Source organism: Aspergillus ibericus (assembly GCF_003184845.1).
Source record: "Aspergillus ibericus CBS 121593 unplaced genomic scaffold BO80scaffold_69, whole genome shotgun sequence".
NCBI lineage: Eukaryota > Fungi > Ascomycota > Eurotiomycetes > Eurotiales > Aspergillaceae > Aspergillus > Aspergillus ibericus.
In genome coordinates this window covers 14,589-42,251 of record NW_020292167.1, presented here as the reverse complement: position 1 = coordinate 42,251, position 27,663 = coordinate 14,589, and the positions used below count along the sequence as shown (strand labels likewise).

At 51.1% G+C, this 27,663-nt stretch overlaps 14 protein-coding genes and 1 non-coding gene across 15 annotated transcripts; 7 read left to right on the top strand and 8 right to left on the bottom strand.

The window, feature by feature from the left end:
- Positions 1 to 3,284: 3,284 nt before the first annotated feature.
- On the top strand, positions 3,285 to 3,368 carry BO80DRAFT_t287. Its single transcript has one exon. It is a non-coding gene; the product is annotated as a tRNA-Thr (tRNA).
- A 331-nt stretch (positions 3,369 to 3,699) lies between these two features.
- On the bottom strand, positions 3,700 to 5,714 carry BO80DRAFT_393441 (cytochrome P450; the record flags this gene model as incomplete). The annotated part of the gene is made up of 7 exons (XM_025717252.1): positions 3,700 to 4,236; positions 4,295 to 4,566; positions 4,623 to 4,867; positions 4,913 to 5,064; positions 5,110 to 5,301; positions 5,347 to 5,476; positions 5,522 to 5,714. 7 exons carry the CDS (start codon positions 5,712 to 5,714, stop codon positions 3,858 to 3,860), a joined length of 1,563 nt encoding a protein of 520 aa, XP_025569996.1. The 3' UTR covers positions 3,700 to 3,857.
- A 1,434-nt stretch (positions 5,715 to 7,148) lies between these two features.
- Positions 7,149 to 8,980, top strand: BO80DRAFT_459584 (uncharacterized protein; the record flags this gene model as incomplete). Its single annotated transcript, XM_025722350.1, has 2 exons — positions 7,149 to 8,239; positions 8,320 to 8,980. The coding sequence occupies 2 exons, from the start codon at positions 7,149 to 7,151 to the stop codon at positions 8,978 to 8,980; spliced, it is 1,752 nt and encodes a 583-aa protein (XP_025569995.1).
- Positions 8,981 to 9,086: 106 nt separating this feature from the next.
- On the bottom strand, positions 9,087 to 9,704 carry BO80DRAFT_449978 (uncharacterized protein; the record flags this gene model as incomplete). The annotated part of the gene is made up of 1 exon (XM_025721778.1): positions 9,087 to 9,704. One exon carries the CDS (start codon positions 9,702 to 9,704, stop codon positions 9,087 to 9,089), a length of 618 nt encoding a protein of 205 aa, XP_025569994.1.
- Positions 9,705 to 9,715: 11 nt separating this feature from the next.
- Positions 9,716 to 11,071, bottom strand: BO80DRAFT_251210 (uncharacterized protein). Its single transcript, XM_025714642.1, has 4 exons — positions 10,940 to 11,071; positions 10,672 to 10,890; positions 10,190 to 10,627; positions 9,716 to 10,128 (listed from the first exon to the last, which is right to left on the bottom strand). The coding sequence occupies exons 2-4, from the start codon at positions 10,842 to 10,844 to the stop codon at positions 9,867 to 9,869; spliced, it is 873 nt and encodes a 290-aa protein (XP_025569993.1). The 5' UTR covers positions 10,845 to 10,890; positions 10,940 to 11,071; the 3' UTR covers positions 9,716 to 9,866.
- A 544-nt stretch (positions 11,072 to 11,615) lies between these two features.
- On the bottom strand, positions 11,616 to 12,518 carry BO80DRAFT_368202 (uncharacterized protein; the record flags this gene model as incomplete). The annotated part of the gene is made up of 1 exon (XM_025716329.1): positions 11,616 to 12,518. A coding segment is annotated over one exon (903 nt), but the record flags the coding sequence as incomplete, so codon positions are not given.
- Positions 12,519 to 13,374: 856 nt separating this feature from the next.
- BO80DRAFT_485991 (uncharacterized protein) lies at positions 13,375 to 14,917 on the bottom strand (the record flags this gene model as incomplete). Its single annotated transcript, XM_025723511.1, has 1 exon — positions 13,375 to 14,917. The coding sequence occupies one exon, from the start codon at positions 14,915 to 14,917 to the stop codon at positions 13,439 to 13,441; it is 1,479 nt and encodes a 492-aa protein (XP_025569991.1). The 3' UTR covers positions 13,375 to 13,438.
- A 934-nt stretch (positions 14,918 to 15,851) lies between these two features.
- BO80DRAFT_368145 (NAD(P)-binding protein) lies at positions 15,852 to 17,023 on the top strand (the record flags this gene model as incomplete). Its single annotated transcript, XM_025716323.1, has 2 exons — positions 15,852 to 16,266; positions 16,311 to 17,023. 2 exons carry the CDS (start codon positions 15,852 to 15,854, stop codon positions 17,021 to 17,023), a joined length of 1,128 nt encoding a protein of 375 aa, XP_025569990.1.
- Positions 17,024 to 17,515: 492 nt separating this feature from the next.
- On the top strand, positions 17,516 to 18,140 carry BO80DRAFT_368131 (DUF3237 domain-containing protein; the record flags this gene model as incomplete). Its single annotated transcript, XM_025716322.1, has 2 exons — positions 17,516 to 17,921; positions 18,031 to 18,140. The coding sequence occupies 2 exons, from the start codon at positions 17,516 to 17,518 to the stop codon at positions 18,138 to 18,140; spliced, it is 516 nt and encodes a 171-aa protein (XP_025569989.1).
- Positions 18,141 to 18,695: 555 nt separating this feature from the next.
- BO80DRAFT_485984 (RTA1 domain-containing protein) lies at positions 18,696 to 19,722 on the bottom strand (the record flags this gene model as incomplete). Its single annotated transcript, XM_025723510.1, has 2 exons — positions 18,696 to 19,500; positions 19,554 to 19,722. 2 exons carry the CDS (start codon positions 19,720 to 19,722, stop codon positions 18,833 to 18,835), a joined length of 837 nt encoding a protein of 278 aa, XP_025569988.1. The 3' UTR covers positions 18,696 to 18,832.
- Positions 19,723 to 20,022: 300 nt separating this feature from the next.
- BO80DRAFT_485978 (glycoside hydrolase family 32 protein) lies at positions 20,023 to 21,876 on the bottom strand (the record flags this gene model as incomplete). The annotated part of the gene is made up of 2 exons (XM_025723509.1): positions 20,023 to 21,428; positions 21,484 to 21,876. The coding sequence occupies 2 exons, from the start codon at positions 21,874 to 21,876 to the stop codon at positions 20,208 to 20,210; spliced, it is 1,614 nt and encodes a 537-aa protein (XP_025569987.1). The 3' UTR covers positions 20,023 to 20,207.
- Positions 21,877 to 22,768: 892 nt separating this feature from the next.
- On the bottom strand, positions 22,769 to 23,621 carry BO80DRAFT_449970 (uncharacterized protein; the record flags this gene model as incomplete). The annotated part of the gene is made up of 4 exons (XM_025721777.1): positions 22,769 to 23,134; positions 23,281 to 23,377; positions 23,437 to 23,530; positions 23,591 to 23,621. The coding sequence occupies 4 exons, from the start codon at positions 23,619 to 23,621 to the stop codon at positions 22,769 to 22,771; spliced, it is 588 nt and encodes a 195-aa protein (XP_025569986.1).
- A 942-nt stretch (positions 23,622 to 24,563) lies between these two features.
- tpcF (glutathione S-transferase tpcF) lies at positions 24,564 to 25,254 on the top strand (the record flags this gene model as incomplete). The annotated part of the gene is made up of 2 exons (XM_025723508.1): positions 24,564 to 24,989; positions 25,021 to 25,254. 2 exons carry the CDS (start codon positions 24,564 to 24,566, stop codon positions 25,252 to 25,254), a joined length of 660 nt encoding a protein of 219 aa, XP_025569985.1.
- A 707-nt stretch (positions 25,255 to 25,961) lies between these two features.
- Positions 25,962 to 26,300, top strand: BO80DRAFT_368228 (uncharacterized protein; the record flags this gene model as incomplete). The annotated part of the gene is made up of 1 exon (XM_025716331.1): positions 25,962 to 26,300. A coding segment is annotated over one exon (339 nt), but the record flags the coding sequence as incomplete, so codon positions are not given.
- A 99-nt stretch (positions 26,301 to 26,399) lies between these two features.
- On the top strand, positions 26,400 to 27,653 carry BO80DRAFT_368212 (serine/threonine protein kinase; the record flags this gene model as incomplete). Its single annotated transcript, XM_025716330.1, has 2 exons — positions 26,400 to 26,664; positions 26,713 to 27,653. 2 exons carry the CDS (start codon positions 26,400 to 26,402, stop codon positions 27,651 to 27,653), a joined length of 1,206 nt encoding a protein of 401 aa, XP_025569983.1.
- Positions 27,654 to 27,663: the final 10 nt, after the last annotated feature.

Below are 27,663 nucleotides of genomic sequence, written 5' to 3'. Positions count from 1 at the left end.
GGGAGGGCAAAGCTATTGACCAGCGAGGTATTGGTTGAGTATAGCTTGTGCTAATTTGTCCATCAGATCATGCCAAGGCAGTGATGCTCGACCTGTCTTAAGGCCCCCATGACATTATAAGCTGGCATGGTCTGATACTGGGACATGAAGGTCTGCTTTGAGGCATCATGCTCAACAAATTTAAGGTCTCCGTACGCCATGCCCACATTCTGACATGTCCGATATGTGGTTTGAGATTGATGACTCGGGCGGCTTCTGGAGAACCTGGGATGTAAGACTATGTCTGTCAGGTTGTGATCACCCTGCGCTGATAGAGCCTGCCAGCGCCAGAGCATGGCGTCCATCGTCCCGGGGTTTCTTGGCCGCGAACTTTGCAGCAGGACACAATCATTAGGGGAGATGTAGAAATCCTGCATCGGGCTGATTGAGCATGTCATGAGCAAATGCCGTATGATACCTCATAAAGCACGCCTCTTGGAGATTCCAGCCACACCACCTTGTAGCTGCCAATAGTGGTATGTACAGGCCCCCGTCAGGCAGATCTGCCGCGTGAAGAAGACATCGTTCGCACTGGAAGGGTGCCTCAAAACATCCGGAATAAGGTCACGGTGTTGCAATCTTTGAGTCTTGACGGAAAGAGCACTATGCCTTGTTTTCATGACCTTTTCTGTGCCCTCGGTCTCAGTGCCTAGCCCTGCGGCTGATCCATCGCTTCTGCTCAGGCGGGCAACTATACTTCCTCCAGAATCAGTTTCCCATATTTCCCGGCTCTTCCGTGCTCTTCCATATCAGTTCTTGTACCAGGAACAAGCCGCCACATGGGTTGATTGAATTCAGGTCTCGAGCATCATGAGATACTTAGCCTATGCTGACTCGGACTATTGGATGCTCCGGCAGACCACGAGATCGTCCGTCTCCTCGCGAACGGGATCTGTGGTTGCTTCCATATTAACCCCCTTCCAAGCCACTGTGCATCGAAATCAAGGTTGCCTGTTCCATAAGGGAGAACAGCCAGCCTTCTTTTCAGACATCTTGGATTCGAAACAACCGGAGGAACACTACTTCCCGTCACCGTTGGGATATCACCAGTGCCTTTTCCCTTCCATACCACAGTACGAATTATCCCTTGATTCCAGGTCCCGCTGGACGAGATGGGTGCGTAGTGTGTCACAGAACCAGGCAGCATGGACGCTGATATGGATTCGCCTTCTTGTGCTCCTCGCACGGACTTCAGAGCCTGCCTCCCCACCCGCGATTTAAACGTAGCATGAAGATGTACCTTGTCGCAAGGTATCCCCCTCTAAAGGTGTCCAACCGACGGGGTCGAACATCTCCAGAGATAAATTTGCTGTATATATACACCCTTTTTATTCCAGCAATCTCGGTCTTCGACCTTCGTAATCCATCTGTGGCCTGGGATCAAGCTGAACTTGGGACCGAGAAAATGCATCGCCAGACCATTGCTGCCCGTATGAACAGTACAATCGGAGTACTCGAAGCTGAGTATAGCAGAACCAGAAAATGTAGTTGTCAGTGTCCTGAAGGGACATCCGGGCTCATAACCGTAGCGTGTGTCAGTGGCGTTTGTCCTTATCGCTAGGCGAACATCCGACATTAATTGCGAGTATGATCAGAAAACGAACAAATTAAAGTCGAGGACAGAACCACAATATGGCACAATTGATAACCACAGGACCATCCAGACTCATAACCTATTGCACGAGCAAGAAAGCGACGATCCGTAGACACAGCAGAGTCCGGCCTTCGTTTTCTGATGTCCAGCGCAAGCGTGGACTCCGCATCTTGCCATGGGAGGTTAAGACTTAAGAATGTCCTGAGTAGCCTTAAATGGCAGCTATATATAATCTCAAGTGCGACGGTTTGGTGTGCGATCTTCTTCGATGGGGCCACCGGACTGTATGTCGGCAACATCTACCCTGACCACCTTGAGTTTTTCTGGGTTCCATACTTTTATGAGCGCGTCTGATTCGCACCCCATGAAGGCACCCATCCAAGCTCTTGGGTCTAGTTTGTTGACACGTTTGCCTGAGTGATAGTTCTTTCTGGCTTCGGCAGGTATGGTGACGAATGCCCTGGCACCCCACGGTCTGAGGTTTGATACGTCTGGCTTCCGACCGAACAGGGCCTCAAACGGTGTCTTTTTGGACTTCAGTGCTCGGGTTGGGGTTCTGTTTTTCAGATACACGGCATGAAGATAGGCTTCTGGCCAGATATTTGGCGGTAGCCTTAAATAGCAGCTATATATAATCTCAAGTGCGACGGAGTAAAAGGAAAGTGAGGGAGAGAAGCAGCCCAAGTGATGCGGAGATCTGGTGTAGCGAGCTCAATGTAGCTCGATGGGTTCCGCGCAGGACCCTTATAGCGTGGAGGAGTGCGCGTTGGTTGGGTTCTGGCCGAGGAGCAGCATTTGCGCGGAGGTAGGGGGATTGTTTAGATGGAGGAGACGTGGGGGAGATTGTCGACGAGGTTCAGTTGCTTTGGATGTTGGGGAATGTAATCTTTATCTATATGAGCTGATGAGGATGAAGAGGGAACAGGAAGGGATGGAGACCCTTATATAGGCTTCTGGGAGATTATGTTCAGGGAATCTTACATAGGGAACTGCCACTTCTAGTCACTGAACAGTGGGCCTGTGTAATTATGTTCTAGGGCTGAGCCTGTGTTGTCAATGAATGTGCAGAGAAAGTAAGTTTGCTCAGGAATGTAACAGTGTGCTACTGAGATTAGAGACATGATCCCTTTTTGATCAGTTAAGTTCAGGTAGGAGAATATTCCTAGCCCTACCACCTAATACATTTTAGTAAATCCACACAAGGAACTGCCAAGTTGTCTGGATCAGGTCAGGAACCAGTTCACACACACAGCATCACCAGACTGATATAGAATAGAAGAGGTAAGAGTGACTCTTGTGTTGTGGCTGCTTCCAGTGATTTACTTTGAGACACGACTACCAATTGTTTCACAGACAGACACACACATACACTGGAATATGCACATAACAGATAAGAGCCAATGATAACCCCCACCTACACCACAACTCCAGTGAATATCCAGGCAGCAATGTAATAACAGCCATGGTAAAACCCCTGATTCAATTCGACTGCTGTCACTAAACCAATAGTTCAAAATAATCCACCGTGGCTATGATAAAATCTCTCCCCGAACACCATCAACACACACTCATCCATACTCATCATGATCACAATACTTTCTCGATGTGGTACTCCTACATAAGGCTCTTCTCTTCGAGAATCTCAACAACCGCCCTTATAGCTCAGTGGTAGAGCGCTTGACTTGTATGACCTACTGATATCAAGAGGTCCGTGGTTCAATCCCGCGTGGGGGCACTTTTTTTATTCCCCGTTCCCTATTTTTCTTCCGCTTCACCACACCAATTTTTACCTTCGGAATTATTTTTTCCTCCAGACCATTATTCCAACTCTCCTAATCTCATGACTCAACCATCAACAGGGTGCAGGTGATGTTTCTCTCCCGGAAGCTTTTTCCATGTCCCTCTCCAATTGGCCTTTCCGACCGTTGCATCAGATTCAGCAGTTGTGAGATCCGCTCGGACCGTTCCGTCCGCTGGGGAGATCTGCGGTGCAGTGCGGTGCGGTGCGGTTGGTTGGGTTGGGTTGGGTCCACTGAGGACAGCGTTGCATTCACCTGCTTTGTGTCATAACAGGTATTGTATTGTGTTCCTACAACCTTGATTGATTGCTCAAATGACAAGTCACTAAGTACTCCCCAACTCCCTCTCGCAGACACATCTACGCGTGTTGCACCGTTAACAAGCTCAGACACTAAATCCTCCAACCAACACACCCACACCACCCCTAAATGCCTAACTCATCAGCATGACTCCCCTCCCACGGCCACACGCTCTCCACCTCCCTCACCAACATCTCATGCTTCTCACTCCTACCCTTGACATCCACCTCAAACGGCACCGGATGGCTAATCGTCCCCGGGAAAAAATCCACCCGAATCGGCACCTCCTTTCCATCCCTCACCTTCTTCCGCACATTCAATACCGCTAGTGCCCGCGCTACCGTCAGATAGATATTCTTCTCCGCGAGAAGCTGGCCCGGACAGATTCGCCGACCGAATCCGAAGGCGTAGATTCGGGGGTCGGGTTGGGGGTTCGGCCCGAGGAAACGATCGGGGTTGAAGGTTGAGGGGGCGGGGTAGGTGGTTGGGTTGTGGAAGAAGGACCTGCGTTATCAGATGTGGGTGGAGAGGGGGTATTAGGGGGGGCGGAAGGGGGGCATACCAGACGTTCGGAACGAGGATTGCGCCTTCGGGGATGAGATATCCCTTGTAGATGTCCTGTTCGCTGGACGCGTGGGTCACGCTGAGGGGTGTGACGGGATGCCAGCGGAAGAGTTCCTGGACGACGGCGTTGATGTAGGGGAGGTTGTCGCGATCGTGGAAATCAGGCAGACGGGTGGTGCCGATCACACGGTCGAGTTCTTCTTGGGCTTTTTGTTGCACGTCTGGGTACAGGGCCATGGCCATGAAGAAGCAGGAGAGGGCGGAGACGGTCTAAGAGTACTACTATTAGGGCTGGGGCATGGTATGGATATATGGGTGGGACAAACCGTATCGGCACCGCCGCCGTACAATGCCCCGGCGGACCATTTGATGACCAGCTCTTCTTCTGAGCCGGGACGGACGGTGTCTTTCTCGAGGAGGTTGGAGACGTATGATGGTTGATGGGTACCTTGGGACATTTGGCGCTTCACAAAGTCATACGTCTTGTCGTGCATGATCGTGACGCGGTCTTTGAATTCTTGGGCAGTTTGGTTGGCTTTGCCGCCTGGGAACCAGGTGGGGAGGTATTTCACTGCAAGGTTAGTATGGTTTCTTCACGTAAAGATGGGGCGCATACAGAAGGACACGAAATTGACAAGCCAAGCACCCGGAAGAACCACACGCGAAAAGTCATCCATGGTCTGATCGACCAAATCGACTAGCGGATCCCGTCCATGCGGTTCGACATTGTATCCATAGCTAATGCGGAGGATGATGGCACCGGCTTCCCTGTGCACGTTTTAGCTTGGACCTTGCATATGCAAGGGAACTTACTTGCGCAGATGATCGACCAAGTTACTGGGCGACTGAATCACCCGCAGCAGGAACCGATGCACCTCTTTATCCACAATGTTGTTGAACTTGTCTACCACGGTGGCCGAGCCGAGCTCCCTGGATGCGGCTTTGCGGTAGGCGCGGAACCGGTTCGAGTATGGCAAGAGACCTAGTGTTTTGTCCCATCCGGATCTGGATGGTCAGTATATGCACTGTCGTGGGAAAAGGAAGACTAACAGCTCTGCGATGGGTAGCTGGGGACGGGAAGAGTGGAGGGCGGATCGCTTCTCCAACAGCTCCAGCGCCATCTCAGGATCATTGAGGATGATGATGGTCTGTCCAAAGACCGTGACGGAGCTGATCGGGCCTGTAGATGTTACTTCTGACCGACAGGATTCGAGGAGTAGCGTACCATAGAGCTCCTTGTGCGTAGCCCAATGCTCCCAGTCCTTGGAGCCCGGTGGTGGCAGATCATGAAGGTTACCAATAATGGGCTTTGGCGGAGGGCCTGGTGGCAGAGGCGCGGAAGCCTTTTTCGGTGTAAGAAATGCCTTGAGGACGTAGAGGGCCAGAAGCCCAACCACGAGGTTGAGTACCAACGACATGCTGTAGCAGTCAACCACAGTAGATGGAAGAACCAAGAAGTCAGTCCAGAGGGCGAGTAGCTGAAGAAAACCGCAGCGGGGACGGGGCTACCGATGCTACCGCTAGCATTGCAACATGGCTAAAGCAGCAGGTCAAGCAGCAGGTCAAGCAGCAGGCCAATGTGGCTCCGCTACGCTACCTGTATACTAGCGCAGGAGCTACTACACCTAGCGAGGGCAATGCCCGGGAATTATGATCCAGGAGATATGATTGGCTGCCAGATAGATTGGCGCAGCTGAATCTGCAGCAATCGGCATGCTTGACAAATCTGGACAAGGTATGCGGGTCGATGCGATGGGATTCCTGGAAGTGGCGAGACAGGAGATTGCAGTGGGTCTTCTCTCTAGTCTAACACCTTAGCTGACGAGAAGACGATACCCGCTCTTTGTCTCACATCTGCTCTGCTCCTCAGTGGCGTTCTCATAAATATGCCCTCTTTAGGTCATGCTGATGGCACAGGTCTAGCACTCCCGAGACCAACCAATAGCCCTACAATGGATTTCTTCCTCTGCCTAGTAACAGCAGAACGATAACCATTCCAACCCAAACCGAGATATCAACCCTTATCATTTGCATCCGGAAGAAATCAACGCCTTCTAAGTCACCGGAATCTCATCTAGAAGCTTGAACACGGGCATGAAGTGTGGCAAAACATCACCTGAAGCTTGAGCTACCTCCGGCCTCTTCACCACCAGAAGGAACTGGAATCCAATCTCACAGAAGTACATTAAATCAAACAACTCGTCACAAACCTTCTCGGGCATTGTGATTGGTTATTCCGCTGCCTTAAGCCATATCTCTCTTCACTATCTTTCGTGCAGTCAGCCAGCGCAAATATATATCATTAACCCGAGTGTCGTGACAACTCCAAGCACAGGCACGGTGAATGCAAGAGAAAAGAGGTTACCATGGCAGGGAGGAGATAGATGATGGATAGATTGGGAGGATCAAAAGGTCTATCTTCAGAACGAGTTCTCGTTTCATTTGGCTTTCTCGGGGGTTCGGGGTATAGTGTTGTGGATGGCCAAGCCATTGTGAGCTATTAGGCTGTCTTTGATAATGGTAGTTGAGGGTTCTGTCTCGTTGGTGATGAGGTCGGTGGGAAGGGAGGTGGCCATGGTCGGACAACAAGGTTAGGACGGTAAGAAAAAGCAAACATGGATATTTGGTTCATTATTGGTGTGGTGGTGCAACCGGTCCAACATAGCCGAATCGGCTAACCCAGACAATGTCGGGTATCAAACCCGAAGGCGCTGACCACAGCCGACTTGCGTCACACATGTATTACTCGCCAGGAATGATTTATATTCCGTTCTTCCTACTCTGACTTCCGTGTAAATACTGCTTCCATCATTCTCAAACTATTCTAAAGTGCGTATCCAACATAGTTCAACATGCAGCACGAACTCAAAATTCTCACCCCCATCGGCATGCTCGGCTACGGCTTCGACGAAGCCCTCTTCTGGTCCGCTGTTTCTGACGGCGTCGATGCCATCATCTGCGACTCTGGATCTACCGACAGCGGGCCAGCCCGACTCGCCCTGGGCACCATGTCCGGCTCCCGAGACGGGTATGCCGCCGAGCTCGAGAAATTCCTGCTCGCGGCGCATCATTTCCACGTTCCGGTTCTGATTGGCAGTGCCGGTGGTGACGGAGCGAATGCTCATGTGGATGTTTTCGTGGATATTATTCATGAGATTGTTGCCCGGTTGCATCTGAGACCGATGAAGGTGGTGAAGATTTATGCGGAGGTTTCGAAGGATGTTGTGAGGGAGGAGTTGGATGCGGGGAGGATTGTGTCTTGTGGGGAGGCGGTTCCGGAGTTACAGCGGAGTGATGTGGAGGATGCGAGTCGGATTGTGGCGCAGATGGGCATGGAGTCGTATCTGAAGGCTATGGATGAGCACCCTGATTTTGATGTCATTATTGGTGGTCGCTCGTATGATCCTGCTCCGTATGCTGCGTTCTGTGTGCACAAGGGGTTCACGAATCTGGATATTGCGTGGCATATGGGCAAGATCATGGAGTGTGGGGCGTTATGTGCGAAGCCTAAGAGTCGCGAAGCGCTGGCCATTGTTCGACATGATAGCTTTGATATCCGGCCGTTGAATCCATCCAGTCGGTGTACGGCTGTCTCGGTCGCTGCGCATACGCTGTATGAGAAGACACGACCGGATCTTCTGGTTGGACCGGGAGGCTCGCTCCATCTGAACGATACGACCTATGAAGAGTTGCCGGATAATCGCACGGTTCGGGTCCGGGGAGCCAAATTTGTGCCAGTGGAACAAGGCGGATATACGGTTAAGCTGGAGGCGGCTCGAACCCACGGATATCACAGCTGCTTCTTTGGTGGATTTACTGACCCTATTTTGGTCGCGCAAATTGATCCTTTCATTCAGACCGTCAGAGATCATGTTGCCTCGGTGTGCAAATTCGAGTATGATCTCAAGTTGACGACTTATGGCGCGAGGAACGAGATCAGCATGTTTCCGGATACAAATCATGGGACCCTACCGGCCAGTATCGCTATCCATGGCGATGCTAGAGCAGAAACGCAAGCCCAAGCACCCGGGTGATTCACGCCGCACGCGTTGGTTGCATGCATGGCTCATATCTCGGACAAGTGGCAACCTCTGGCAATTTCGCCATGCCTTGTGCGCCTCTTGACATTCCGATGGGAAGAGTGTGTGAATTCTGCATTTATCACCTCATGCCAGTGGACGATCCAACTGCTTTGTTCCCGATATTTGCAGAGACGACACAGCATAATTCCGATGGGGAACCCCCGGCCCTGGTCATTCCAGCGTATTCTCCAAGAGGTTTCCAGTCTGCATCATATGCGGAGCATGAGAACAACCTACTAAGACCTACAATATTGAGCCCTCCTGCTCCACCTGGCATGCGCTATTTGGGTGAGTTTGCATCGGTGATTCGCTCCAAAAATGCCGGGCCGTATGAGCTGACATTCGACATCATGTTTGATTCCTTGGCCAAATACTTCTTTGCCAAGTCATCGGGCGTACTGGACGTTTCAAAGTTTGCAGAGCTGTATGCTATCAAGGTATCTGATATCGTGGCAGCAGTTTGGTGGGAACCGGCAATGGCCCTGAAGGTGACTGTCAAGCGCCCGATTGTTTCGGGGCGATTTGGAGAAACAGATACACATGGAAGTTGCCAGCATGCTGGGCTTCTGCGGGTTTTGATTCCCGCTATGGAAGAGGCTTGATGGAAGATTAACTTTGGTTTCTACTGTAATCCGGAACAAATTTTGTAGTTGCTCCAGGGGCAGTTGTTGTTCTTCCGTCTAGTCAAAATAGATAGGATTGATACTCTTAAGAGTTGCCGACCAAGTTTCCCCAGCCTTCAATAAGGTTCATAAAGTCTGAGCCTTCATCGAAGAGAAAGGCGCTGTCATCAAGGAGAAAGTCCAAGGGAGGTTGTCCTGAAACATCGGTAGACCTCATTGGTGAGTGGTGGTTAACGTTAGTGAGGGCAGCTCCTGAAGGTTGATCTCGTGCTTGATTTCCTATCGCCCGAGACTTTTGCTCCTCTTCCGAAATGGCATGCCTGCTGGCCCAGATAGTATCATACGTAATGTTGGCTGCCATGCGTGACTTGACAACAGGTTTGTAGAATGGACTTCCGAACCCGGATTGGCATTCCTCCACGGATGCTCCGATTGACCATAGCGTTGGAACAGGGTCTTTCTGATTACTTCCCAGTTTCCGGGTGAGATAGCGCATATGGGAGCAAAAGCGACCGAAGTTGTCTTTCGGGAACATGGACCAAGTTTTGACCAGAGCCACGCCATCCCGGATAGCTTGTTGCAGCCGACGTTGTTCAGGCGATCCTGGCTGAGCTATACAAGCTAACCGAAACGCCATGATTGTAGCGTACATCGAAGAGTGCTTCCCAAAGATAGGCCAATATCGCGTGTCGACGGTTTCCATGGCAGCGAGCTCAAGGACACGTTGAGAAGCAGTAGAGGCTTGTTCATATATAGTCAACGTAGAAAGGTCAATTGCCAGCATCGAATCCGGATAGTTCTGTTCATCAAGTGCAAAAGAGAGGATCTGCAGTCTGGTCTCCAACAAGAAAGCTTCTGCCAGTTCCTACCATTTCGAACTTAGGCTTTCACGCATGGTGGTCAGCTTTTGGTCAAAGGTGGTGACTAGCGGGATTGGGTATTTGGTCTCGCCGGTGGCAGATGATGCGTCATCCCCAAGAGCCTCGAGGGCTTTCACCCCAATGTATGCGATGTGAGCATAGTGCAGCAGAGGCGCTGGTAACTCTGAAGTGGAGCTTCCGGCAATTTCCGAGAGGATAGCACGGCCAGGTTGAACTGCTGAGGGGGTGCCAAGTCTCGTAGAGATACTAAAGTGAGCATATGAGTCAACCGGCGATGCTAAATACGGCGATAGAAACTGGATCATACATATGGTTAACAACAAAGCATCCAACCCAGGCCTTTCTTCGTTGCAGATCGACCCGAGCATTTGGGGCTGTCGCTCCGTATTCCCAATGCATATGCAGATTCGGTCTATGCAAACCTAGCTGGTAGGAGAGTTGAGTCGCAAGGCTGCAGTACATCGGCGATGGATCATGCACGGTTTGTTGAAATGGAAAGGGCCAGATGCATAGCAGTAATAGCGCCTGTATGGTTTCAAAGTTCCGACTTTGAGTGTGGTATAGATCACCAGCAAGACTGCGGACGGGGTCGATGAGAGTGACACATAGATGAGAATACTCGGGAGACTCTTTAGATGTAATTGCAATGATGGTCCACAGGAGAAGCGTATTAGCATCGTAGGCCTTGATGAAATCGGGGAGCGATGGGAGGATTGGGAAGAGTGGGTGGAAATTTGCGTAGAATCTGCCCAAATCAGCATCGTTCTTTCACCGATAGCAAGTAGTTACTCTTTAATCAGTGATATTAGCTCATGGGCTTGAAGTGTTACCCTCTCGAGTGTTTGGCTCGTCATGTGTAAGAGTGCTGTTTCCTCCCAGTTCTCCCATTCATTAGTCTCCGCTACTTCAGTAGAGAACTCCGGTAGAGAAGGAATGGGATCCGCTGTCTTTGACGCGTCCATTCTCTGTGGCACGCGCTTGGGTTCATTTTCCAAGGTGTCTAGCCGTCTAGTAGTGGTGAGTGGCCTTGAAACCAAGAGATGAGATTTAGACATACTGAATCCCTTCTTTGCTCTCTTCGCGGGGCGGGAATCCAGGCTATTGTCCATGACTGTCCCTTACCCAAATGGCGTGTGAAAATCTTTGACAAGCCGAGAAATCAAGAGGCACCTGGCAAATCGAGATGGTGGCTGAGTCTTGCTGACCTCGGCTACCCCGGATGAGAGATAATGCGGGGTTGTATCAGGCGCCCACTGCACTAGCTGGAGCAAGAATCGTCTAGTACTTACGATATATATCTGGGACAAAGAAGCCAAGTGCGTGTTCATGTCGTCATCCCTTACGATAATGCTACGGGTCATTTCCAGATGGAGGTCCTAGGCACGCAGCTGAGTGTTTTTTCATTGATGATCAGCATATGTCATCATGGGTTTACGTATTTCCCCAGAGCTCTTGAATCTTCTAGATACATTTCCAATAATCCCAGAATGGATCCGTCTCCAACGGGAATGGATGTTATTCAACTCCACTTTTAGCCAGAAGAAACATGACCAACAGGCCAGTCTCTGAGCAGGAAAATCGATATTCAAAAGGAAACACAAGATTCATTTCAGAAACAAGTCACACAGACGCTGTTCGCGACTAGCCCATTGAGAGCAGCTGCCGTCTGGTGAAAATCACAGTCCTAGCGTCGTCGGCAGAGTCAAACCTTCGACTGGGAAAGTCATTGCAGCCTACTTCGCTTTCTTCACCTTGTCTGGCTTTCTTCCAGCTTTGTCCTTCTTCGTCTTTCCCTCTTTCTTCATCTCCTCCTGCATATCGTGATAGGTTCTGGTCTTCTCCGCCCAGCTGCAAAGAAGATCCGGATATTTCAAGCACCAAATAACCACATCCCTAATAGTGATCGCATCTTCAACCACACCATGTCCTTTGCGACCGCCCTGGACCTTCCGAGCCAGCAAATCCCCCGCCAGAGCCTTGAGACCCCAGATCCGAGTGAGAGGTTCAGCGGGACAGAGAGTATGAAATACAGCCTCTGCCGTGAGAATCGCCAAATCAACGACCCGAGAATGGATCATGCCCAGTGTATCGAGACCATTGTTTAAAAAGTGTCCGATCAGAACGGTATCGCTGTCGACATACTTCCATAACTCCCAGCGAGCTCTCAGCCACCCACGCAGGGCTTGTCCACTTTCTATTGCAGCCGCCATCGCGGAGGGCGTGATGCCACTGTTTTTCGTGTCCCAGCTTGTCACCCGACCCCGTGGTGCCACGAATCGATTGATCAGGACCTCGCCAGTTAGAAAGTCGACAGCACCGAGGTAGGCAATCTCCCACCGGCCGCGTGTTACCTGCACGATCTTGTAGTCGATTACCACTGCTTGCCTGCCTTTCCGACAACCAGATGCATCCGCTCCCGGGGGTGAGGGGTGCCTGAACAGATCACGCCGTATGATTCCCTTGCATGAGTGGCTCCCGAGCGATGCTATAGAGGTCATTGTATAGCCCTGTGCAGTGAGGCGGGTATGGGAGTGACATTGCGCATGAAGAGATTGGAATAGAGCGTTCTGCTCCGCGTCTTTTGAAGTGTTATCCGGTTGATCGTTGCTCTGCGCAAGAGGAGTCGTATCTGATGCCCCGGCTTCTGGTTCCGTTACCACAAACCTCACAACGGATGTCTTTGGGCAGTCTCATACCTGAAATCGCTGTTTTCTCTGGATCTTTGGGAACGACAGTCGGGGAAGAGGCTGGAACCACGGTTGCTGATGTGGCAGATAGCGCTGTGGCAGAAGTGACAACTCGAGGAGAGTGGAGGTAACTGTGAGCCACTTGAATATGTTGATTCAGTGCATTCAAGCTGACAAAGTGCTTGGCACAGTCAGTGCATGGTATTTTGTGGCCAAGAGATGTCTGGTGACTGCGCAGAGACTGACGATCCTTAAAGGTGCTGTTGCACACAGGACAACACTGGCTCGGCTTCACCAAAACTGGCTCCTCGTGATCGAACGCAGTTCCTGAAGCCATTTTGCCCTACCACAACACCAAGGTACCACGAAGGCGGTATTCAGCGTGTTAGGATCGCAGGAGCGTGTTGATTGTTGTGAAAACCCCGTTCTGAGACGCCGAGAGAATCAGGTGACTGCATGAGTGACTCACCAAGTGACTGGCAGGAGACTACGCTGGGCATTAGGATTAGTGCGCATTAATTGGCAGCTTCACATCTGTCAGCCTTGTCTTATGCGCCGCTGTTAGCCGCTATCATGGATGTGGCTCAGAAAACAGGACCAATGTGACTGCCATCCGGCATGGTCCACCCGAGCATTAGCGTGAGGCGCAGCCGCAGCCCTATAGGATATTCATTGGCTTCAGTGACGTATCGACTCTAAATCGGGAGCAAGAAATGATTGATAAGTGAAAGATTGTTAAGATGAATAAGTGAAATCTAAGAACGATGAAGGTCCCTCAAAATTAAATCTGCGTAGACCGCCCTCTCGAGAGAGCGCAAGCTTCATTTCGACTGGATCCAATGCGGATCTATTGAACGGACGCACTAACGCTATGGCAGCCCATAGACCTCATGATCATACACCAGAAAATCCGTAAATGCATATGTCATCTCCGGGGGCCCTTGATCTCGCTGGCAGAATTGGAATCCCTCCCGGATGGAAGCTGCATCAAACTCTCTCCGGTGGACAAAGACACCCCGGATACAACAGAAGTAGTCGGGATGACATAGACTATCCCTCTTTTCCGTGTCATCCGCTGGTCGTAAATTTACTGTTTCTCCAGCTACTGCGATCCTTGATAATATGACTCTGGTCAATGATGGCATTTGTTGAATGTGCTGCAGGACAGGCTCCCATGATCCAGAGCTAAGATCGATCTTTTCCAGAGATAACTCCCTAATGGTGGGGTGATGTTGCAGGAAGCGTAATAGTGAGTCTGAGGTAGCGTAAATGCCGAGTAGTGAAAGTGTTCCGAGCAGTGGAAGATGGATCTCAGCGATCGCATCAAAGAGTTGGTGGTAGGGATTTACATCCCCTTTCACTGTGCGACGCAGACTGAGAACCAACGATTCCAGGTTCGGCATCTTTTGCAAAAGACGAGCAACACCAGGGAAGTTGTCCTCCGCGACAGCCTCGGGATGCAGATCCGCTTGCAACGCTCCCAGATTCCCTGTCCACCTCCGACGGTTCTCACGTTCATACCTTTCCAGTTGATCCCGTTCTTCAGCCAACCTTTCTGGATTGGAGTCAACCCGCATAGACAAATCAAGGGCAAAGTATTTGATTGATTGGCCGGAAGAAAAGGCCCACCCTTTCGCATCGAGATTGTTCATGAAATCGGTGATCTCATTCGAAGGAACACCGCAGCGTATGGTTTCGCGATACACGCTCAGGGCCTCCACTTCAATGCGACTCTGAGCGAGAGCAGTCATGGCAATATGATAAACCTGGGTCGCTTGCACCCAAATGATGTGCCACTCGCCTAATGACTTGAAGATGTCTCCGCGGGGTGCAGTTGTCATGGTGGCTTCCAAGGCGATCAAATCAAGCTGTCCAAAGTGGTCGAGAATAGTTGCCAGAATCTTCCCGATAACGTCCTCATCGACAAGGAGGCACGTCAATGATTTCTCTTCCAGCCATTGCAACCCTGCCCGTGCTTGCTCCAGCTCATCCTGCGTACAATCCCTCGCTGTGAGGCGAGGCATGCGGGTCCGGTCTTCACATCGTCTCGTGTGGAGAACTCTCTTCAGAAGAGATGGATCATACACATCCGCCAAAATAGTCAGTTGCTTCACTACTGAACCTAGGTCAGGATGACAGGCCAGCTCCATCAGAGATTTCAAGCTTTCGGCCGTCAAATTAGTGGTTTGATGGCGAATGAAGGATTTGAAGCGGGGGCCCAAGCATAGTTTGCTCCAGGCCCTGTTGGTCAGGCGTAAGGCTTTGATGGACTGCAGATCAAGGTGATCGACAATAACATCCACGACAACCGCAGGGGGGAAGTCAATTCCCCTATAGATGGAGTTCATAGTGCTCCTGTGTATAATGAGGTAGGCGTCGTCCGAAATTGTTTCTTGTATGTTTATTGTCCCCGTATATATATCTGAGCCCAGGCTGCTGCTGTGGGCTACGCGATCCGATGCTGCGACCTTCCGGACTCCTGGAGTCAGGCGGGCAAACATGGCGAGGAATTGAGGAAATATCCTCACAAAGAGGCAGACTTTTCATGGTTGGCTAGATTGATGAAGTGATTGGTAGATGGAATCTGGTCTTTGTTCTATTCCCGGTTCGTGTCACATGACCGGTTATTGCCTGTGGTACAATCATGAAAAGGATGATGCCTGAGCAACATTGGATTCTTCGTGACGTGAGTAGTATGAATATGGTCGTCTCCGACTCGCGTCAATCCCAAAGAATTTGTTCTGTTGCAGCTGAGTGTGGAACGTACATGTTTCAGGACATATCGTCATGGGAGATTCCGAGAGGGTAAGCAACCCTACCAGGACATTAGGCTATTGGTCAACTGAATAAATTTCTAACGAGGATACTGCCCTAAGGACCCTCTGCGATTTAGAAAGTTGCCTAACTCGGGATATGGGTGCCGGCTTGGAAGCGGCCTCCGTCGCCAATGACCTAACGATTCGATCGATCTACATCCTCACCACGGTAAATGTCATCCGAACCTAGCCTCTTTGCAGCCTGTCTAGAGAGTATAACTCGTTAGGAGTATTAGGATACGTCGCATTAGTTCCGGCTGCGTCACGTCTATAAGAGTCGGTTTTCTGCTGATATTGCTCGATCGGGTTGATTCCAAGCGCGCTTCACACCACATCTTTACCCCAGGCTTGTTTATTATCGGTTCTGTAAGAATTGCACGACAGTTCCATCGGTTTAAGCACACTTCATAGCATGTCGTCAACCTATACCAACAATCGTGAACTCCCCATCATGGCCTTTCACCAAATGAGTATCTCGTCAGACACTTTGCCTACTTCACCCGTGAACCCAGAGAACCCCTACGCCGAACAGCACGAACATCCAGATGGCCCTGACGATGACCGTCCAACCGCACTGCAGATCGTCGCAGACAATGTCTTCAATGAATGGCACGACAAAGTGGTCCTCATCACCGGGGCCACCGGCGAGATCGGTCTCGAAACCGCCATAGCTCTCCACTCGACCGGCGCCCATGTCTTTATCACCGCGCGCCACGTATCCGAGGGCCAGGCAGCGATGTGGAAGATCCGCAGCAGAAGTGAAGGAAGCGGACCAATTGACATTCTACTCCTTCACATGGAATCTCTCGATTCAGTCAGGCAAGCCGCTGATGAATTTCTCCAGCGCAGTCCAACTCTTAACATCCTCATCAACAACGCTGGTAAGTATACCATCATACTTCACACAATCCACTAACAAACCCAGGAATATGCGAAGTCCCCGAAGGCAAAACCCATGACCAATTCGAGAGCCATTTCGGCATCAACCACCTGGCCCACTTCACCCTCATCACGCAGCTGCTCCCCGCCCTGAAGGCCGGCAGTTCCCGTACCTTCCAATCTCGCATCGTGCAAGTGTCTTCCACGCATCACAGATGCGGATTTGTCGACTTCAACGACATCAATTCCACGAACAAGAAGTATATCCCCTACCTAGCCTACGCCCAGTCCAAGACCGCCATGGTCTGGACCGCCAACTATGTTGATGCCGTATACGGCACAGCCGGGGTGTACGCACTCTCCGTGCATCCCGGGATGGTGTGGTCGGGGTATCAGCAACATATGGAACCCGTGCAATTGAAATGGTGGACGCATGGCTATGGGGCCAGGCAGGTCAAGAGTCCGGCGCAGGGAGCTGCCACGACGGTGTGGGCTGCTGTGGGAAGGGTCTGGGAGGGACGGGGAGGTGTATATCTGTTGGATTGTCGGTATGCTGGGGGGTCCCGGGTTCTGGATTTCACGTCGGCTGATTTTCTGCGATACTTGCCGTGTGGTTGGCAGACGGAGGAGAGGCTGTGGAAGCTGAGTCAGCAGTGTACGGAGGAGTCGGAGCCGTTGTTGGAGGGGATGATGCCGATTGCTCAGGCGAGTACCGTGGGTATACGATATGATTCAGTCGTGATGGAGGATGCTGATTAGTGCCGCTGAGGATGTCATTTCATATAGCCATCATACACAGTACTTGGGCGATACCTTCCCCGGAACTATATGTCTGTAATTGTCATGAGATATTATCTCAAGAGATACATCTGAAGAAAAGTTAATGTCAAACTACCCACAACTTAGTAACCAAACTATCACTGACCAGGATCTAAGATCAATGCATGAACACCTATACTGTTCCGTGTTATGACAGGGGAAGTGGATCGATCCGCGGGTAACGGACCAACCCGAGCGGATCCCACTTATCAATAACCCTACTACGATCTAAGCCCTGGCGTGGAATTTAGACCCCAAACCACCAATCACATCCCCCATCAACCTCTCACAATACAAACTATTATGGAGTACTAACCACCTCTCAACATTCTACCCCTCACCGCCAGGACACAGAAAATCCCACCTCAATCCCGACACATGAAACCCCCTCACCACTACCACACCCCGATCAACACCCAAATCACCACCACAATGTCCCCTCCGCATCTAACCCACACATTCACCCTCCGCGTCCAAGCCGGCCCCTCATCCTCATCCCTACACTTCCCCCCCTCACAACCCAACCCAACCCGACACATCACGCCCGTGATCGGCGGCTTCCTCCATGGCATTCCCGGCACCCGAGCCGCAGGCCTCACCGCCACCCTCCTCCCCGGCGGCAGCGACTGGGTCCTTCGCGACGACACGAAAAATATCCTCCACCTGGACGTGCGCACCCAGGCACGCACCAGCTCAGGACAGGGCGTGTATATTCAGTACACGGGACATTTAGTCCTTGATGAGGCGACGGAGCGGTTTATGAGGAGGGACGAAGGGGCGGGGAGTACGGCGTTTGGGGGGCATGAGTGGTGGATTACACCTCATTTCGAGATTGGCGGTAAGTTTAGAAGCTGTGGTTTTTCTTTTGGATTTTCTCTCTACTAGTACTTTTGCTTTGTTGGTTTGTAGTTTGGTATCTTCAGTTGTATGCGTTGCTAATGTGTTAGATCCCGAGTATGAATGGGTCCAAAGGGGGGTATTTTTCGGGAGGGGTCGGTTTCATCTCGAGGGGGAGTTTCGGGGGGTGGAGTATGAGATTTTTGAGGTGAGGAATTGATGCGTATTGTTCTACAGGTGGAACTGGTATTTTTGGTTCGTGGCTAAGGAGGGAGGTTCTTGTGAGATGCGATTTGGTTGGTTATAGACGGAATATATACCTTTGTCAACACCAGTATACCGAGTAAGCAGCAATGCAACCTTTAGGAGGCTAAAGAGGTACATGTATCGGGAGCAGTCATAAATCTACCAGGTAAACCCATGAATTAAGCAGTAGAGTATGGGATTGTGGCTGAATCTGGACCGGGAATCGACCCACAAGTTGGTCTGTGCATGCGCGTATCGCCGACACAATCGGACGGACTCCGTAGGGATACGCGGAAGTTTATTCTAGCTTCTCGGATATTTGCAATCACCCAGATTCGATGCTTAGGGGTGTCATATTTTATTCTACTGACTTTCAGTGTTCTCTTGGTCTTTGGTACTTTTATTCCCAGCTAGGTGACTATATTTCGGGTTTTGATCGAGGATGGATGGGACTTGAATGCGGGCTGGACCCGTATCTTGGCCTGTTGAGGTTATCACTCACGGGGTGTGTACGGAGTAATAAGATAGATATACATTTCTTTCTAGGATTCATACGAGATGAAACGTCATACACCGTTAAACAACCAAATACCCGAAAACAAAATCGTCAACAAGCATCCAGTGCTAACACATACCGAACTAAACACAACCCAAAACAAAACCCAATCACACCCCATTATACCCCGTCGTCGCCGTCAGCGGCACACTGGTATCCAAATCCAAATACCCCCGCAACCGACTCGGATACCAAAGATAAAACACCAGCATAACCACCACCATGGGCACGCCATCAAACACATACATCATCCACTCATGCCGCAACGGATAGCCCTCATCCCCCAACACATACTCGACAATGCGAAACACCGATCGCACCAAAACCAACGAACTCACCACATACAACATCTGCAGCGACTGCTGCCAGGGCAAATCACGATTCAACGACTCCCTCGTCGGCGCGCGTCGGATCCGCTTCCCAAACACCACGGCCGTGAGCCAGAAGATGGCAAACGAGAGAAGCTGGATGGCTAGACCCACGAGAACGCAGATCTTGCCGTAGAGTGGGTATCCCAGGACGGAAAGGGAGGAGGAATTACCCTGGACGATGAAGGAGAGGATGTCGCCCCAGACGAAGGTCTTGGTGAGGCGGGAGATGCGGATCACGGAGAGGTGTTCGCCGTGCACGGAGCGGATGATCCGGCTGAGGGTCATGTAGATGGAGGCGGCGAAGAGGGTCGGGCCGAGGAGGATGAACATGTTTGATACGATGTACGGGCCCATGGTCGTGGTGTTGCTGTGGGCGGCGGCGCGGCCGATGTAGCCGATTACTTCGACTGCATGGTTGGTTAGGGTAGCTGGGTTTGGAGGAGGGTGGAGGTAGACGTACACAATCCGCCGAGGGTGAAGGATATGCAGAACCAGGTTCGGGTGGTGAATAGCTTCCAGGTGTGCAAGCCGGTGAGGATGATGAAGAGCAGTAGGAAGATGACTGCTGCTCCGAGAGATGGCACGTAGGACCAGAAGATGTAGGTGCCCCGGGGTTGAAGTTCTGTCATGGTTTGAGGATAGGAGATGTTTAGACAACTTTAGGACCAATAGGAGAATAAATAGAACAATGTGCAAGGGAATTTGCTCTGGGTAGTAGCAGAAGCAAGAAAAGATAAATCTTTCAGGTTAGGGAATTCTTTGCCCGTTTTTCAACACGCGTATCGTCAAAGTCCTAGATAACATGTTTATCTTTACTAAAATAAGAACGTGGTGATTGCCGTTGCTTATTTTCTATACGCGTATAGCAGTGGCAACCTGGTGGGCCGGATCCTGCGTGGGTGGAGCTTGAACACCAATGATTCAAACCCCCTGAATTTTCGATTTATTTCAACAGTGTACTACTATCGACACGCATGAATAAGCCACGAGGGGCCAAAAAGGCGTTATAATGAGAGCCACGAGGCTGTTGCCAGTCTTGACATTTCTCTTGGCAGTGGGTACTTCACCACCCCGGGGAAAAAAGTTGAGTTGCCGCCTGCCTCTGTCAATGCGATTAATTCCATGTCGACCGGATATTATAGATGTTGAGCTTAACGTCCTCAGTATCTCCCCCACTCGACACCACCCGGGAGTAGACCGCATCACTGCTTGGGAATATCTGAGCCGTGAGCGTGGTCTCGCCATGACCACCAAACACCTCAACACTGGACCGATCGACAAAGATGCTCAATTTCACAACGCGATCAGCACTTGGTGTCAGAGGTCCGCGATAGACGCTGGCAAATGTTGTGTCAAATAACACGTCCCCGGACTGAGTCCGGTCAACAAAAATCTGCTGGTTGACAAAATCGTAACCAACGAGGGTCTGCTCGGTGAAGTTCGCGGACGCTCGGACGGCGATTGCAACTGTCGAGGCATTCGAAGCAGCAGAGAAACTCAAGTCGATCTTGATTGTCTCTGCCAGGGCACCCACATTAATAGCGCCTTCTGGAACGGAGCTGTATATGCGCGAATAGACCGGCTGTTTGCTCGTGATAGAAGACCACGCTTCCTGCGGCTGCTGAACTAGCATCGTCTTGTTTCCGATAGTCCTCAGAGCCAAGTGTCGAGGAATAGCCATCGCGCTGCGCCAAGGGTAGGTAGGAATATTCGCGCCATACTGCCAGTTGTTCATCCATCCGATGTGGACGTGGTCGTTAATCGAGAGGCCATTGTAGCCCGCCGCAGCATAAAAGTCCGGGCCCCAGTCCATCCAGTTGGCCGTTGAATTTCCCGGATATACAGAGTCGGCGTCGGGGGTAAAGGTGGCTCCGTCAAACTCACCCACAAAGTACTGGGTTCCGGAGCCGATGGTGCCCGGGGGACCACCGGGATTCAGTCCGCTGGTGATGACCCATTTCGTGGACTTCTCCTCGTCAAGGGGCAACTTGAAAAGACTGGGGCATTCCCAGACACCGCCCTGCGCGTTGTACGGACCAAATTCGCTCACCAGCTTCCAGTCCTTAAGGTTATCGGATGTGTAAATCGCGAGCTTGTGCAAGTCGGCCAGACTTGTGACAACGACCCACTTTTGGGAGTCATCGTGCCAGAACACGAAGGGATCACGAAAGTTCTGGTACTGAGCTTCATAGGGGGGCGGAGGGTTGGAAATGACGGGATTGGCGGCATCGTATGTCGTCCATGTCAGACCGTCGTCCAGACTGTAGGCGATGGACTGTGCCTGTTGGTCCTCCTGGACGGTCTGACCACTTGGTAAGGTCTGTGCAACGGGGTACTATAGGAATAGTGTTAGTGAACTGCGCACCAGGGAATGTCTTGGTGAGAGGTACATAGGAAGTATACATGGCGACCAGCGGTATCTTGCCATCCCTTCCGAAGCCACTCGTGTTGTTCACATCGGCAACTGCACTTCCACTAAAGTACATCTCGGTGACATTGCCGCCGTAACCCCGAGCCAGAAGGGCGACAGGCTGCTCCTCCCAGTGGGTGAGATCCTGGCTGGTAGCATGGCCCCATGATATGTTGCCCCACTGGATTCCACCTGGATTGTACTGGAAGAACAGGTGATAGGTTCCATTATGGTACAGCAGCCCGTTGGGATCATTCATCCAATGTTCCTGGGGTGAGAAATGGTATTGTCCACGGTAGGGCTGGTCATAGCTGAAGGCGTTTGCCATGCCTGCCAAAATGCAAACTGCAAGGGCTTTGGGGAGACGAGCCATTGCGGGTAGCGGACAATTTACTTCGGGGGGGAGATGGTCCCTGAAATCCGGGTATTAGGGGGATGTTTATATATGGCCAATCGTCGCCGAGTCCCGGGTCTAGCTCGGTCGGGGTGCGTCTCGTCACGAGCGGTCTAGTAACCTATGGCAAATCTTTAGATCCTGCCGGAAAGGCTGATTGAGGTATCGGTCTTGTGCAGAAGGGGCTTGGAATTCCTTGGCAGCTCGTCGTAGTCCTCGTATATTCGGGTGCACTTGTTTGTTCCTTGGAGCCAATATGAAGCGGGACCCTCCGACGATGGTCCCAGGTTGGCAAACCTTGTAACATCCAGCAAGCTATTATGAGCTCTACTTCATACCGTCCCTACAGCCGTATGGGCTTGGTCATGTCCCCAGAACTTGCTCTTGATGTACCTCCATATATGTGTTGTCGTTGACCGATGGTATCTATGCAGCCAGTCCCAGCTGCGTCTCGAGACTCGAACTTGCATGCCATGAGAGGGGTATTGGGGTATCCACCGTAGAATGCGTGATTTCTCCGCGTGGGGGTGGTTGGCACTGCCGACCCGGACCGTACCCGAGACTCCAGGATCAAGGACACCGGCCCACGGAATAAAATTGGCCTCACCTAAGCGATATGATGTGACATCATTTCATTAAAGGGCATAGGCCTAGTTGGTTCCCTAGCAACGTTAACAGGGTACCGTGACCCCACACCTTATGAGTAACGAATGGAACAGGTCTCGATGCGCGTGGAGGCAGAACACCCTGGAGAACAGCAGGTGTCGGCAAGCCGATGCCGAAGATTGATCCCGCATTAGCGGCCGAGGCATGATTCTGAGGCCTGATTCTGTAAGCCCCGAGCCCGACGGTATGGGAATAACCCTTTAGTCTAATTTGTTCGTCGCAGCTCCAAGCATGATGGCTCATTGACGATTGGAAATTCCTCTTCAACGTGGTAGATGTCACCAAATACTTCATACCCCGCAGCACTATTCGGAGTCTTCGCTGAGTTTCCTCGGAGAAATTCCAACGCTTGCTCGGCGAAACCGACAAGACCGGCAGATTTTGAATTCCCACTCCGCAGTCTCTTCAATTGGTCCCGGACTGCGGGGTTTCGCCGAGTGCGGAGAAATATCGGGACGGCTTTGGTTGTGTCCAATCGGGCCGCGAAACACCCCAGGGCAGGGGTTTGCAACCGAGACACTCGGACGGTATCCAGCGGGGTAGTTGTTAGAGGCGTATCAGGGGCGGGGTTCTACACTCCTGTGTATACTAAACGGTTGTGAAAGAAACCTCCACCCGATACCGAAGAGTAAGTAGTGGCCTGGCCAAGAACACTGAATTGGACCGGCATAGAGAACTATTCCTCCACCTCAGTGAGGATTACGGCGATCAACTCACCTGTTGCAGAATTGGACTATGGAAGTGTGACTCCTTCACAATTTCATTCCGGGACAATGCCGAATCCAAATGTCCGCCTATGTTGATGGGCAAACCCCTTCTCACAGTTATCAATTGCCTCGGGATCAAGTGTGATAGCAAATCACATTAAAATACATCTTACGGTCAGAGACACACGGATGCAGCATTTCACCGTCTGCTCCGCTATGGAGAGGCCAGGCGAGGATACGATTTTGGTCATCGCGGAGACCTGTTAGCCCGCTGCGGTCAGCACTGCTCTCTCCACGGCTACCGGTTGGAGGCTACTGACCGTGTGAATACCATGATATTTCCAGGGCCATGGCCGACCTGATCAGTCAGTCTTTCAAGGTGGATATCTGCCATGCTATCTGCGATCGGCATCTTACTGCGATCGTAATCATGGCCTTCAGGGTCGGTTAAAATCAACATCGCTAATCTGCATATTAACAATCGACTAAGACTATGATCCCCCTTTTTCTTGTCGAGGCGGGGGCATACCAAAGCTGTCGCCTCCCAAGAGGGTAGTGTGGATGACGAGCCCGGGCTACATAGGCAGGGACAATATGTTGCGGAAGTGGCATGAGGAGCGTCAGTTTGAGACGACCGGAGGGTGTTGGAGAGCAAGTCCTCCCATTTTTGTATATTGTGGCATACCAGCGACATTTCAGGGTCCTTTCAAGTGCTTCAGGAAATTATTGCAGCTTGAGTAGAGGCGGTTGACGGGGTATTGGCCGGGGCGGTTGATACCATGTGTGGATCGCAAACGGGAAGACCGGGTTTCCTGCCTGTCCCGAAACCCGAAGCCCGATCGGACCTAATCACGGAGGTTAACCGACATCGATGCAATTGATTCATCACCCTCTCAGTTTCGTCAGCAATCCTTGGGTCCCTTACAGTTGTCATAGCTCAAATCTCTCCCATTGGGGGATGGGGGGGGTCAAGAGCTCAAAGAGAAACCCTAACCCGGGGAGTCGAGAGTTGTGACTCCCGACCACCGACTGTCATTTCTAATGTCTGATTAATATTCACGAAGCTCTATACTTCTACGGAGATTGTAAATGTACAGTGATACCACCAGCACCACCACCATGAAGCACATATGCACACATACCTATATCTCCTGGACGGCCTATATATATATCCCCGTGTAACCCTCCCAGTCCATCTAGACCCAACAGCACCGCCATCTCCAATTTCCATTCAAGATCTCTTCAATTCCAGCACAACCCACTTATCCCTGAGTATCATCATCAAACCACGAAATGACCACCCCAATCCAACCCCTTACCCTCTACGGCAAAGGGGGCCCCAACCCACCCCGCGTGGCCATCATCCTCACCGGACTCGCCCTCCCCTACACCACCATCCCGATCCCTCTCTCCACCGTCAAACAACCCCCCTACACTTTCATCAACCCCAACGGCCGTCTCCCCGCCCTCCACGATCCCAACACCAATCTCACGATCTGGGAATCCGGCGCCATCATCCAATACCTTATCTCCAGATACGACAGAACCCACACGATCAATTTCCCCGAGGGTACAAACGAGAACTATCTCACGGCGCAGTGGATGTTCTTCCAGGCGAGCGGACAGGGTCCGTATTATGGCCAGGCGTCGTGGTTTAAGAAGTTTCATCCGGAGAGGGTACCGAGTGCGGTGGAACGGTATGTAGGGGAGATTAGGCGGGTGACGGGGGGTTCTGGAAGGGGTCTTGGAGGAGAGGATGAAAGAGGAAAAGGAGGATGAAGGGGACGGACCGTGGCTGGTAGGGGGAAAGTGTAGTGTTGCGGATTTGGTGTGGGTGAGCTGGCAGGTCATTGTGACTCGGGTGATTACCAAGGAGGATGGCTATGATGTGGAGGAGTTTCCGGTGGTAAAAGGATGGTTGGGAAGGATGCTGGAGAGGGAGGCTGTGAGGAAGGTGATGGCGGATGTGGAGCCGGTGCTTTGACGGGATGAAGGGTGAGAGGGTTTGTCAGATGGTTGTCTTATAAATGGTTCTGATAGTGTTCGCTTTGCTTCCATTCTTTTTGGAGATCATGGATGCGCTCGGGTCTATTTAAGAAGATAGATAGGGTGAGCACTGCTGCCAACTGTGATAGTCCCCGGCTATAATCTGCTTGGCACCATTACAATATAAATTGGCACTACTGAAAGCATGTGGAAGATGGAGGTCAGTTAATGAGAGGTGACACTCAATCTAGAGGATTGTGTAGTGCTTCCGTGCCAGGCAACCTTCGTACTATGGTACTTGCTTTTGGTGACTGTAGTGTCTTGTGTAGAGTCTTGCGACTTTCCCCTCAGATCCATGTTGAGATCACTCATAAATGACCTACTTTCTGAACTATCCACAGATGCTCCCTTAGTCTGTCAGGCACCCCCGGTATGGCCGGACAAACGACGCGCCGAGCCATGATCGGCGCCCGGACGCGATGGGAGCTCACCTATCTAACTCTCCATCCTCCTCAATCCACAAATGCATCTCTCAAACTATCGCCTACATCATACTTTTATCTAACAATGTATAGAATCCGACACAAAGCCCCAAAAATAGCATTTTTCACCACGAAACCAACCTCTCGAACCCTTTCTCTGACCTGTCGCGGTAAGCTCCTCCCCTAGCGAGCTGCTCAAGCTAACGGCGATTTTAACCAATTAGGTGAGCCTATCCAACATGAGCAACTGTTCGCCTACACCAACGGTCGCTTTCTCGTCAACGAGAAAGCGGAAATGTCAAAGCGATATGCCAAGTTCGACCTCACTGCTCTGTGCGATACTGTGTCCGCTTTACCTCAAATCTGTTCTCCCATTGCTACCATTGACAAAATGGAAGGTGGCTTCAACAAGGCACTGCTCATGACAGCCCAAAATGGGAAACAAATCATTGCGAAAATACCATTTCCCAGTCTTGTTCCACAACAATATACTACGGCATCGGAGGTAGCTGTCTTGAAATATGGTATATTACGGAACCCCTGCTATAGCACCTTTCGCTGACAATTTCAATTAGTGAGCTCTCACACCACTGTCCCTGTGCCCAAGGTTATCGACTGGAGCCCAGACGCGTCCAGTCCTGTGGGATCGGAGTATATCCTCATGGAAAAGGCCGGGGGGAGACCATTGTTCCGCGTATGGGGCGAGATGAATCAACTGCAGCAATTCTCGCTTATCAAATCCCTGGTCCGGCTGGAGAGTCAGTTGGCTGCGCTTGAATTTCCTGCCTACGGAAACTTGTACCGTCGGGATTCAGTCACTCCACAGTTGCATTCCGAGGTTCCCATAGACGATGAATATTGTCTGGGGCCAATGTATAACGCGTCGTGGTTCCCACAGCCAAATAATGGCATTTACGCAGGTCCATGTGAGTCACTGATACCGTCGTCACACAAGGCTAACTTTTATGGTCTAGGGAAGGGTCTATCAGAGCTTGGCCTTGCGTTGACTGGTCGTGGTCTTGATCGCCTACAAAATTCTACGTTTGCGCCCCGTGGGCCCCATTTCGGTGCTTTGTCGGAACATACGGAGATTTTAGAAGCCACGAAGTCGATAATACCTGCGCTAGTGGACTGGCCTATCATACAAAAACTCTCAAAGCCTACACTGTGGCATACAGATCTGCACATGGGCAACATCTATGTTTCTGAGGAAGACCCAACGACCATCGTTGGTATAATCGACTGGCAATTTACCTCGATCATGCCAGCATTCATGCAGGTCCAGTGGCCAACCTTCCTAGAACCGCCCGATAATTATGAAATTGGCCCAGTGAAGCCGGAGTTGCCTGCCAACTTTGATGTCATGGACGAGGATGAAAGAGCCTTCGCAAAGACTAAGAATAACCAAGCTTTGGTTGCAAAATGCTATGAAGCATCATTTGCGAAGCATCAATCTCCAGCGTTCCAAGTCCTGAGTCGGAAATATTGCCCTGTGAGGCATCTTTTTCTGTTCTGTGACAACACAACCAAGAACGGAATCATACCGCTCCGCGACTCTCTTACTGATATCATTGGAAATTGGACGGAAATGGGTTTGGGGGACACTTGCCCATTTCGAATTAATGATGTCGATTTATCAAAACATCAACAGGAGTTTGCACGATACAAAGACTGGCAAAAGCTAAAAGGGTACACACAGGAGTTGCTGCACACAGATGATGATGGGTGGGTCTCTCCTCAATTGGACTTTGACAAAGTGCGGGCAAAACACGATGAGCTGTTTCAGATCTACATGGAACTAGAGACCAAGGCCATATCCAAGAGCGAGGCAGAAAGACTCTGGTTCTACGTCGAACAGCCTAACACGACCGCTCAAGTACTTCTTGAAAAAGAACCTTCTGACCCACCCCGGTGAATTATCCCCG

What these genes read in the sequence shown, in the direction of transcription:
- BO80DRAFT_251210 (XM_025714642.1), bottom strand. Translation starts at nt 10,844, where the DNA reads ATGGACGCGTCAAAGACAGCGGATCCCATTCCTTCTCTACCGGAGTTC. An exon ending in CTAATATCACTGATTAAAGA is followed by an intron (nt 10,628 to 10,671) that starts GTAACTACTTGC and finishes TGATTTGGGCAG; the next exon opens with ATTCTACGCAAATTTCCACC. An exon ending in TGCTTTGTTGTTAACCATAT is followed by an intron (nt 10,129 to 10,189) that starts GTATGATCCAGT and finishes TGCTCACTTTAG; the next exon opens with TATCTCTACGAGACTTGGCA.